The following is an 11,898-nucleotide window of genomic DNA, read 5'->3' on the forward strand; positions in this document are numbered from 1 at the left end:
GTGGGTTGTCAGCACCCGGGGCAAGGCAAGTAATTTGCGCCCCCTAACCCGTGGATTTGCGCCCCCTAACCCTAACCCCCAGATGCTGAGCCATAGGCGCCGACTCCATGGGGCTTGAGGGGGCCCGAGCCCCCTCAAAAATTCGTTTGGGGGGCTCTGCCCCCCCAATAATCTCCGGCGCCCCTCCAGCAGAGCGCCATCGCCGCCGCTCCCCCAGCCCAAAATGCACAGGGTCGGGCTGCATGCCTCCTGCCCTCCCTCCCGAGCAAAAGCTCCACCCAATTTCCTTCGGAGCTGATTAATAGGCGCAGCACGCTCTCCCCTATTCGCTCACGAGGAGGCGGCGCCACTTTATTTGCATATTCATGAGCTTATTTATTATTCATGAGCTTTCCCGGGCCCCCCCCCCAATATTTTTTATAAGTCCCTGTGCTGAGCCCGGTGCGGCCGGCCCCCCCTGCACCCCCCACGCTACGCCACTGCCTGTGGCTTCCAGCAACCAGCATTTAGAAGAATTATGAATGCGCCTAATCCTCTTATAAAACCATCCAGGTTGGTGACCATCACTACTTCCCGAGAATTCCTTGTTAGCCCGTTTGTGGCCACAACCTTTCTCTAAATCAAAAGCAGGCAGGGTCCGGTCCCGCCCAACATGCCCACCTGCCCAGCACTAGGCATCATATTTGGCATCAAGCGTGGCGCAGGTAAAAACGTGCCCCTCCATCAGGTACTCCCAAATGCAGCCGGTGATGGGCTGCTCCGTTCTTAACTTGAGCGGATCTCCTCTGAGTAGGACGAGCACCGGAGGCTCACCAGCCTCCCTCCAGCGCAATGCACTTAAGAACATACAGTAAGGAGAGCCCTGGTGGATCAAGCCAGTGGCTTATCGAGTGCACCGTCCAGCGAAGCAGTGGATAACGCGCAAGTACCGGTAGGTCCCGAGCGCAAGAGCCCTTGTCCCTTCCTGTAACTTTCAACCACTGCCGTTTAGATGCATTGCTGCGCCTGGGAGCGGGGAAGAGCCATCGTGCCTAGTAGCCTTCCAGTCACGGCCGTCCAGGTAAAGAAGACGCCACAAATCAAGAGTTTCCGAAGAAGCCCTAAGAAGAGACTGACGGGCGCCGCGGTCAGCGGGTTCAGAAGCCGTCGGCTGAGCGCGCTCAAGCGCTTGCAAGGCTTCCCTGCTGCTCCTTGCCGTCGGGCGGGTTTCCAGCTCCGCGAGTTGCGCTCTCGGAGGCGCCTAGCTGCTTCCCCTTCCTCCGCCTCCTGCTCCTGGGGCTGGGGGCTTTCCCCGGCCGGCGGGGCGGAGCTTCCCAGGGCCCCACCCAGCGGCCGCGCCTGCAAAAGTTGCAGCCCGAAGCGGCAACAGCAACAGCCCGCGGAGCAGCAGAAGTTCTTCGGAGAGAGCCGCTGCTGCGCCACCACCAGCCCCAACGTCACCATGTGAGCCCCGTTCGCAGGCGGAGGGGGACCGATCCTGATCTGGGGGCGGTGGGCGGGCGTCGGGGCTCCCCTCTAGCTGCCCTGCTTGGGGCGGCGCCTCCCCGGCCTTAGGCCCCGGCCCGCAGCCCGGTTGCTCTCCCTCCCTTTCGCTTTTGCACCCCGGCGCGCTGGCCCGTCCCGTTGCTCCTGGCCGCCACGGAGGGTAGTGAAAGTCGGCCGGACACTCTCTCGTTTCTTTTCCCGGGCTTGCGTGGCGTGGGCAGAGGCGCGGCCTCTAGGCATAGGCAGAGTGCCTTCGGCGACGCGTCTCCACCGACGCACAGAACGGCTGCAGCCCTAAAGTGGCCCGCTGCCGAAGTTGCGTTCTCACGCCTCTCCAAGGCTAGTCCTCCTCGGAGTAGAAGCTACTGGCTTAAGTGCATTAATTTCACTGCGCCTGCTCCAAGTAAAACTTTTTGGGAAGCAGCTCCATGTCTACTTGGCAGTAAATCGCCTTGAATTCCATGCTGGGTTAGGGCGGAAGCCTTAAAGGAAAGGGATGCAGTACCGTGCCTGTTCCCTTGTAAGGCAAACGAAGAGTAATCTTTCAGGCTTTCAGTATGGAGGGGGAAATTGGAGCTAAATTTGTTTGGGGGCTCAGCCCCTATGAATCACGGTGCCAGCGCTCAGGAGCCCTGACGCTCTCGAAGAATTAACCACAGGTTGAACTTGAGCAATGTCACCACTTTGCAAGGGGTGTTGTATATTCTAATTTTCTTTTGAAAACAAAGTGTTCCCTGTTGAATTTCAAGTGGTTCAGGGTGAGCATGTGGAATACAGGTCACCCTATGAAATGAGGCTCTCCCTTTTCTTCTGGTGCCAGCTGTTAAACAGCTGTTTCTCTTGCCCACCTGGACCAGAATTCAGCTGGGAGGAGATTAGTATAAATCACACATTTGGGCTGAAGGGGCCCAACTTGGCACAATGGCTCCGTGCCATTGAACACTAACCAACCAGCGGGGCACCAGGAAGAGTCAGCTAGACTCGCCAACCTGCCAAGTCCTTTCTCTTACCAGTACTGCTGGGCAGAAACACCCCAGTGAATTTCCAAAACTCACTTTCGGAAGGAGATGGATGTTCAGTTGTGAAAGTGAAAGAGGCTTTCAGTGCTATCCCATGTTATGTTGACTGTGGCCCTCCCTTGGGAAATGGGATTGTTTCCCCTCACTGATGGTCTTCAGATGCTTGCAAAGTCTTTATTTATTCACCCAGGCCTTTAGGAGTTAAATCCCCAGGGACCCAACCATTGTACAACCATTAGACTGCTTTTTTAGAAGCTTGTGCCCTTAGGTATTTTAATGGCAGTCTGAATTAGTTTGTGTTGATGGCTTTAATTACATTTTGCTCCTAACTGGGTGGAAAAAGCAATATAAAACTTGCATAAATGCTACTCCTAAGCAAGCCACAGTCTGACTAATGGGGCTTTCCTGCCTAATAACTGTGTCCCAGCATTGCAGTTAAAAATGGTTACAAAGGAAGGGTCAGCCATATTGGACACTTTTGGAGGTTGTTTATCAGTTGACATGGATAGGATTTTACACCATTCTGTTTTGTTATAGGGAGACCTGCACACAACACTGGAAGTTTCACATATTAGCAGTTTAAAGTAAAACCTCCATCAAACTTAAAATAGGGTTTTCTTGCATGTGTACGTAACACTTGTGTTAGGGACATTTGGGTCAGCCCCCTTGGTCAACTGCAATGCATGCCCTTCTGTTAACAAGAGAGTGATCAGTCTGATGGATCGTGCCCTTTCAAAACTGGTTGCTTCCAGACAGGGCCGTCTTTAGCAGATGCGGCGCCGGGGTGCAAATATCCGCTCAACGCCCCCAAATTAATACAGATGGGAGGGCAAAGCTGTGTACTACCAGCCATCGGGGGGGGCAACTCTCCCCCATGCCGCTGCGGGAGAGCGATCCCTGCAGAGGATTGGAAGTTGCATGCCCACAAGCCATATGGTTGGTGGGGCGCAGTTGGGCATGCAGGGAACGGGGAGGCCGCTGGCAAAGCCACGCAGCTCCCCCACTCGCTGGGGCACCCCTGAGAGGCCAGTGCCCTGGCGCGATGCACCACTAAGCCCTATGGGAAAGGCAGCTCTGCTTCCATAAGTTTTTTGTGGGGGTGTTGCCCTGATAATTTAGATTTTGGGTGGGGATTTGATGCAAGAGAAACAAACCTGCAAACTTTAAAGGACTTAACTGTTATGGGCAAATCATCACATCCTGTCTTTGAGCCTGTTGTGGGTCTGGTGGTGTCACTGTGTTGACAGCCTCCTGGCAACTTGTGGTGGCTTTCCCTTATTACAGGGGTGAGCCCTGTTGGACTCCCAAGACCCATCAACCAACCCCAGCATGATAGGAGCCTCAGCTGGTGCCCCCCTCCTGACACTTTGCCTTCCACTTCAGTATCACAAATGGCACCTAGACTGAGATTTTAATAACATGCAAGTCTCTTGACACTTAATTGGCAAGAAGATATGATTCAGCCATGAGCTGAAATCCTAAAGACAGTGAGGTCTAAGAGAGCTAGAGCTCACTTCCTGAAACTTTAAATCACTGGTTTGTGTGTTTTTTAGCAGCTAATCCTTCAGTTTGAAACTTTGCACTCTCAAATGCTGCTGACATTTGTTTTCATTTTTCCTTCCCGCAGTGTCCATCTTTTGGAAGCTGGTTTTAATTTTTAAAGGTGTAAAGATTTGGGGTTTTGGTTTTTTTTTTAAAAAATGAAAGCTGGTGTTTTTAACTCTAAATGCTAATTCTGAGCTGCTTTCAAGACACCATTTGGTACAATGGACACGAATCTAAGAAGCAACACATGCGGGGGGAATTCTTTACCACTGGAATTCTGTCCTGGCCAAGCACACAGTAGGCCGTGATAACCTGACTGTTGCCTCTGACTTGCAGGTCAACCAGTGGCCCCTCAGGGGCTGCCTCTGCCCCAGGCAGCAACCGGATTCAGCAAACCCAGAACCAGGTGGATGAGGTAGGTGTGGCACCATTGTGGCTCCCCTGAGCATCCCTGTGTGGCGAGGTTCATCTGTCTCTTGCAAGACATGAGCAAAGCTGGCCATCATCTGCCCTCTTCCTTCCTCTTCTCTTTGGCTGCACTGCGTGAAGCTGCAGCAAAATGCATACTGTAGACTACCTACTCTGTGGGGGTGGGGGGTAACCTTCAAGAGGGGGGTGTCTAGCTGGTGTAAACTTACTGTGGCTTCTAAGTGCCAAGCAACTTGGCACCCTGTTGTGGTTTTCCTGTTTCCAGAGGGGTTCAGTTTGACCGTCTGCTGCCGTGAAATCAACAAAGGGTATTGTGTGGCCAACTACAATTTATTACGGCACAAACCAGCCTTCCAGATGTTCGTCACCTCCCAACTCATCACTGGATGCTGGGTTTTGGGGTCCAATACCATCTGGAAGGCACTAGGCTGTGGGCAAGGCTGGCCCAAGCTTTCCTCTGCTAGTGGACTTAATCCATGGAAGTATATACACAGAGACCCCAGCTGCTGAATCTGGCCAAAGGGGGCCCATTCGACTTCCAAGGTATGACTGTATATACAGTCATGCCTTGGGTTATAGATGCTTCAGGTTGTGTTTTTTTGGGTTACGGACCCACCAAAACTCGGAAGTACCGGAATGGGTTACTTCCGGGTTTCGGTGGTCGTGTGCGCAGAAGTGTTAAATCGTGCTTTGCATATGCGCAGAAGCACCGAATCGCAACCCGGGCGTGCGCAGACGCACCACTGCGGGTTGTGAACGCTGCAGGTTGCGAATGTGTATCCCACACGGATCACGTTCATAACCCAAGCGTCCACTGTATATGTAAAGAAATGATAGGGGCATACACATGCATGCTAAGAATCATTCTGACCTCTCAGGTGGTGGATATCATGAGAGTCAACGTGGACAAGGTTTTGGAAAGGGATGAGAAGCTGTCCGTGCTGGATGACCGCGTGGATGCCCTGCAAGCCGGAGCTGCCCAGTTTGAGACAAATGCTGCCAAGCTGAAGAGGAAGTACTGGTGGAAGAATTGCAAGGTAACTCTGACTGGGCGGCAGCAGCCTTCGCCAGCCTGGGGCCCTCCAGGTGGTTTGGAATACAGCTGAGGTCCAGAACATCTGGAGGGGAACTAGGTTGGCAGAAGATACGGGGTTCCCCCTGAGTCCCTGGACAGCTGCAAAGGATGACTGAGGGAGCCTCTTCGAAACTGAAGACCTGTAGAGGGTCAGGAAAGGGACACCAGTGGGAAGTTTATTTTCTCCGGTTCCAGAGGGTAGGACCAACCCCGATGGCTTCAGTTGAAAGAAAGGGGATTCCAACTAAACATCTGGAAGAACTTTCTGACAGTAAGAGCTGTTTGACAGTGGAACGGACTCCCTTGGAATGTGGTGGGCTCTCCTTTAAGTAGAGGTCAGATGGCCACTTGTCATGGAGTCTTCAGTTGAGATTCCTGTTGCAGGGTTTACCCTTGGAGTCCCTTCCAACTCTACAATTCTATGATTATGTGTTTTACTCCCTGTTAACTAATGCACACAATTTCCCAGTTCCTGAATGATTGATTATTTATTTATTTATTTTGGTAAAAATATATACTGCTATATTATATTGACCGGAATCCTTGTATTAGTAGGCTGCTACTTCTCAAAGAAATTCACAGTTCCCAAATGATGTTAAATGCCAGTATCTGTTGAGTGATTGCAATTAGACAAAACTAGGATACTAGATTAAACTTGCAAATTATGGTAGTGGCTCGCAGATTTAATAGTTCTGCTCTGTTTCTCTCTCTTGGCAGATGTGGGCCATTCTGATTGCAGTGGTGGTCGTTCTCTTAATCATCATCATTGGTAAGCATTTTGAGTCCTGGTTAGGCATGGAATATCATCGACCAACCTTCGCCAACATGTTTCCCTGCAGTTTCTTTGGACTACAACTCCCATCAGACCTTGCAAATATGGCTGTGGCTGATGGGAGTTGTAGTCCAAAACATCTGGAGGTTAGCAAAAGCATCCATAATCAGATAGAGGCCTTGGAATTGGAGACCCCTTGCTCCTTAGCCTGGGACTCACTGATCTATTGGACCTCTCTGCTTCATTTGCCATTTGTGCCCCTGAAAAACGTCTTCAAAGAAAGAACTTGTGATTCTCCGTTGGAAGGCCACTGGTAATGCAGTCAAGTGGCTTTCTTCTGTCTGTCTCTCTCGGGAGAGGGGAGCCAGGTATTATATATTCTGTTCCGATCCCAGTGGACCCGCTGCAGACTGAGATCTCTTCTAAAAGGTTGTGTGTAGAAGCCCTACAAGATAGTATTTCCCCAGGTACATTGATCTAGTAGTAACACTGCTCAAATTGGAAGATCTTTTATCTCTTCTCAGTCGCCAGGCTAAGGAGCAAGGAGGGGCTCCCAGATGTTGCTGGACTCTCATCACCATCAGCCAGCATGGCCAATGGTCAAGGATGATTGAACACAGTATGCCCTGATTCATGTACAAATTGACTCAAGACTGTGCAGATAACTTTCTGGTTTGATGGCTGTTGGCTTCATGCAGCTGGAGTCCCAACAACATACGGTTTGGGAGGGTAAAACTGCCGCCCCAATTCCTTTTGTTGAGTTTGTTCTTAATGGGAAGTGAACGGCAAGTGCTTTGCATTCTGTGGTTGCCAATTTTGCTAGTTGCCCAGTGTCAGATGATGACCACTTTTTATAAAGGGAACACTCTTTAAATATAAATAGTTTTTAAGGTATCCTTTGATTTGAAGCATAAAATCATGTTTCTTCTCCTGACCCCTTGTGATTATTTTTTTATAATATATATATATATAGTTTGGAGCGTGTCCTCGTGAGCCTTTTGAGGAAACCCTGGAACTTGAAGCAGTTTTCAACAAGAACATCAGTCTCCATATCAAGCTTTCCTACGGGTGCACAAATCAAACGTTTATTTTGGATAGAAATGTTAACTCTGTAGCCTATAGACAAATGTGCCTTTATTCAAATGATGCGCTTCAACTTGTAAATGCTGTTGCAGTTGGCTGAGACTGCTAAGACCTGTATGAGTGAGGGTGAAACATCTTAAGGCTTGGGTGTATCATGATCTATACTGAAGCTGTGAGTTTCTGGGTGGGTTTTCATAGATCATGGGTATTTTTTATCTGTTTCACCTCCTATACCTGGGCAGGGAAGGAAACTAGCTTTCATTTGTGCTTTCTGGAGAATTTTTTTTCCTCTTGTGCCATTTTGGAATCATTGTTGCCTTAATTAGATAATATCTCCTAATGGGGAGGGGAGCAACCATGAAACTTGCACACTCCAAGCACTTAAGTGCCAATACACCTTTTTGCAGTATTTGGGACAAAACACTGCCTTCTGCTCTTCTCGTCGTATGCTGTCGTTCCTCAGTGCCTTTTGCCTGGACCCGAACAAATATTATAACAGTATTTTTGAAAACATATTTCTGGTTGAATTTAACTAACGTTTCAGCATTGGGGGTTTTGGCAAAACTAAAACCAGCAAGAAAAGCTTCCTCAGCATACCAGCAGATCATATTATCCGTTTGGGAAATGAGGGTCAAAAGCAACCTTGAAAGTACTTTTGACTTGCATCTCATGTTGCTTAGGGTGGTCCATGCAGATGTTGGCTGCCCTCCTTGAGAGATTTTGTCAGAGAGTGCTTCTGTCCTCTTCAGTGTGCCAGATACTCTGGTGTGTCACAGCTCTTCATGAGCCAAGCAGTGTGCGATTGTGTGCCTTCTGAGTGATTCACTTTCGCTTCCCACCCACCCCCTTGCACCCTTCGCACAACACCCCACCCCTTTGGGTCTTCTGTTCTCCTTGTCGCCCTCTACTTATGAGCAAAAACTGCATATATGAATGAGACCGGGTCTGTACTGTTTACCAGCATTGCCAAACATGTAGTCCTTGGTTCCTTGCGGATCCCCCCCCCCTTTTGTACACATTTGTTGTTCAAATTGCTAGAAAACTAGAGTTTTAAAGGGGTGGTGAAGATGAATGAAGAATAGGTTGGTCTGCCTTAAAGAACTCCAAGCAAAACCAAATTGGCAGGCACTTTATAAGGAGTCTTTTTCTTGAAACTTGTCCTGCGATAGTTGTTAACCTGCTAGTTTTAAAGTGAAGGTGGAATATACATTGGGAGGGTAAGAATTATGGTAATGATTTCAAAAATGTTTGATTATTCAGGTGTTATCAATCCTCTTACTGTATAAAATGTTATTAAAACATTTCTTTAAACTTCAAGCTTAACCAAACACTGGATGTGAATTTTGCCTTGTAAGACTTGCCAGTGCCTTGACTGAAATCCAGCATTGTTTTGTGTATATGTGTGTATGTCTTGGCCAGGGTGCAAAGCTTCGCACAACTTCCTGGCACTATTAACAGGGCAAAGAGAAGCCTTCTTTACAACTGCTTAATAAAAAGTGGATTATAAGTCGCTTCTGGTGTGCATTCTTTTTTGTAAAAGTAATAAAGTAAAAGTGGAAGAGAAGCCGCAGAGGATTTTCCTCTACTCCATTCACTTCTGCTTTCTGCTGGTCATGATGCTGTTGGTTTCAATTCCACTTTCGGACACAGTATGCTTTGGAGGGCAGTTGCTGGGATTCATGAGCGGGGAGAGCTCTGCTGTTCTTGCAGTCAGGTCATTCTTGCAGGCTCACCAGTAAAGTCATTCAGTCGGCCCCAGATGCTCGACTGGGTAGACTCCCTTTGGCCTTGTTATAAGAATTATAAGGACTTAGATATAAAATAAATGTACATGGCAAACATGTACATAAATATATAATCCACATGTCTGAAACAGTACAGGAAGACAGTCCTGAAATGATTTTCACTCTCCCAAATTGACCAAATGTTTCTCTGCAAGGAGGGAGGAAATGGGAAAAACCTTCCCATTGTGTCTTTGCTCACAAATCCTGCCTTAAGGGCACATTTAAGATATGAATAGGGTGAGCCTGTGACGTGGACTCTGGAATTAAGTATTTATCACCACATAAGACTGGCCAGGCTCTCCAGATAAACCCATCAACAGGTTTCCTGCCAGACAGGATTTCTGCTGTAGACTGCCTCCTGTGATGTATTTCTGCTGTAGACCACCCCTTCAGTGATGTATTTTTGATGTATTGGGGGGTGGTCTTGGGCTCTAGGGTGGGCAATTTCAGAAAGTCTATATAAGGGCTGGCACACCATTGTTCAGGATTCCTCTCCTTCCTCCTGTGTGGGGGGTGGGGGGTTTGAGACCCTTTTGCAACAGTTTAATAAGGATCAGGCTTACTAGCGTCTTTGCTTCTCAATATTCTCTGGTTGGCCTCTTATTTTCTCATACCGATAGAGAACCTACATAAGGACTCTGTATGGGCTCTTGGGTACCCCATAAGAGAAAGGGAGCAGTTTTTTTCTTGTAACAGCCTGGTTCAGCTGCAAGGCTCTTGAAGTTCTCAAGTGAAGAGTGCTGTGTCACTCCAGATAGTGACAGACTAACTGTCCAGGAAAAGGTTCGTCTCACATTCTGCAACTTCTTTTCCTTTGAAGGTTCCCTTCCCCCTTTTTAATAGCTAACTTTGTGCCAGTAAGCCTCTGCTTTTTGTTGGCCAATCCTGGCTTGGCGCATGCTCTTGTCATAAGGTTGCCATGTGCACAGAATAGCCAATGAGCCCTGCACCTGCCACAGACCTAAAAGTCCATTTACCCTGGTGTCTTCTTTCTGACATTGGTCAACCAGACGGTTCCTGGCAGCCCGCAAACAGGCTGGAGAGCAATAGTCTTGCTACCAGGACCGGCCCACCCATGAGGCAAGGTGTAGGACCACAGGAGCAGCAGCTCTGGCCCCCAAGAAAGATATTGCACGCTGTGGCAGCAACAGTTGTGTTGTGCTCCTTGGAGGCCAGATCTTCTGCCTCCTTGGCAGCACCCCCATGCCACCTTCACAGCAGCCTGCCCATGGATAGGAGGCACTGTCTGGTCTCCTCTCACCCCTAGAAGGGCTGGCGTGGCACCGGTCACCCTCCAGATGTTGCCCACTGCCACCCCTGACCATTAGGCAGGCTGGGAGTTGGAAATGTGGCAGCAGCTAAGGGGCCACAGCCACTTTCTCCATTCAGGGCCTAGGCCAGCCTTCCCTTCATCCCCCCCCCCCAAGACGGTGCCCTACCTGAGTTTTACATGCAACCAAGGACAGTGGCCTGATGCAGATGGCAGCTGAGAGCTTAAAACATCTGAAGGGGGTCCATGTAGGGGCAAGGCTGGTAGAAGTGCTTCTGTGGGCTGCAGCCCCTTGACCAGATGCATGAAGGGCTGCAAACAGGATTGGCAAAGGTGTGTGCGTCAGTGTTTGATGGAGGTGGGGGGCGGCAGGAAACGGGGAAGTCGGATGAAAATAAGAGGCAGGAAAAAAGACATTGCATATTCTGTGGCAAAACACAGTACACCAGACCAGATGGGTCGATAACGCAAACATCCTGGCATTGGCAAGCCCACGACAGTAAGACACTTTCAGCGCTTGGAGCGAACTAGTTTTGTGAAGTTCGCTGAATTACGTAGTTGAAGGCTATCTGAACCGCAACCTCAAAATAGTTCCCTGGAATGTAATTGAAGTAAGATTTTGGAACACAGAAATAAAATCACCAAACCATCAATTTTACCACGGGGGGGGGGGCACTTAAAATATTTAACTTGGAATTTGAACGATTCGTATTCGTAATTGTTTTCTAATTTGGTATTGTTATAATGGGGCTATTGTTGGATTGTAATTGAAAACTATTAAAAATTATTTTTAAAAAAGTTTTGTCTTGTAAAAGGAGGAAACTGCGAAGTGGAACCAGCTCCCTTTTTGGAAATGCTGAACTTGGGACCAGAACTTTCCAAATTTTTATTTTTATTTTTGTTTTTAATCGCCTTTCCAGGCTCGTGAGTTTACCAGGCGGCCTTGGAGACCGACAGAGATTGGCAACGGGCAGCCAAAGCCGTCTGGGCAGAAGATGGCTAGGAACAGCCGCTTCCCTCCTGAGAGGATACACTTGTTAGGAAGACTGCGGGAAACAGCTGGGCGCGCCTCGCAAACATGTTTACGGTGAAGCGGCCGTTGCTGAGCATGCGCAGCAAAGGGCAGCCGCCTCCCTCCCCGCCCATTTGACCACCGTTCGCTCCCGAGCATGCGCGCGGGAAAGGAGTGAGTGCGCGTGTGCACACCACACGTAGAACACCCTTTTCGGCTCCCCTCGTTCCAAGAGCGAGCGGCGGTGGGCGTGACACCCTCCTCAGGCACGAGGCATGGAAGCGCGACTTCCCGCGGGCTCCTCCCTCTCTCTACCAATAGCAACTCCGGCCCTCTTTAAGACCCCGCCTTTGCGGCCCCGCCCCTCCGCGCGCTGGTCCAATCAGGACGCTCATGCAGATGGCGCGCCCGCCTACGGGCCCTG

The 11,898-nt window shown here is 49.4% G+C and overlaps 1 protein-coding gene and 1 long non-coding RNA gene across 2 annotated transcripts; one reads left to right on the forward strand and one right to left on the reverse strand.

Moving 5' to 3' along the window:
* Window positions 1–976: 976 nt before the first annotated feature.
* On the forward strand, window positions 977–8,918 carry VAMP3 (vesicle associated membrane protein 3). The gene is made up of 5 exons (XM_081201701.1): window positions 977–1,443; window positions 4,386–4,464; window positions 5,357–5,515; window positions 6,271–6,322; window positions 7,299–8,918. The coding sequence occupies exons 1-5, from the start codon at window positions 992–994 to the stop codon at window positions 7,316–7,318; spliced, it is 762 nt and encodes a 253-aa protein (XP_081057827.1). The 5' UTR covers window positions 977–991; the 3' UTR covers window positions 7,319–8,918.
* LOC308591185 lies at window positions 8,416–11,790 on the reverse strand. Its single transcript, XR_014010036.1, has 3 exons — window positions 11,397–11,790; window positions 10,632–10,774; window positions 8,416–9,217 (listed from the first exon to the last, which is right to left on the reverse strand). It is a non-coding gene; the product is annotated as an uncharacterized lncRNA (long non-coding RNA).
* Between the last annotated feature and the right edge of the window lie 108 nt (window positions 11,791–11,898).

This window comes from Podarcis bocagei (genome assembly GCF_964188305.1).
Source record: "Podarcis bocagei genome assembly, chromosome: 7".
NCBI classification, from domain to species: Eukaryota; Metazoa; Chordata; class Lepidosauria; order Squamata; family Lacertidae; genus Podarcis; species Podarcis bocagei.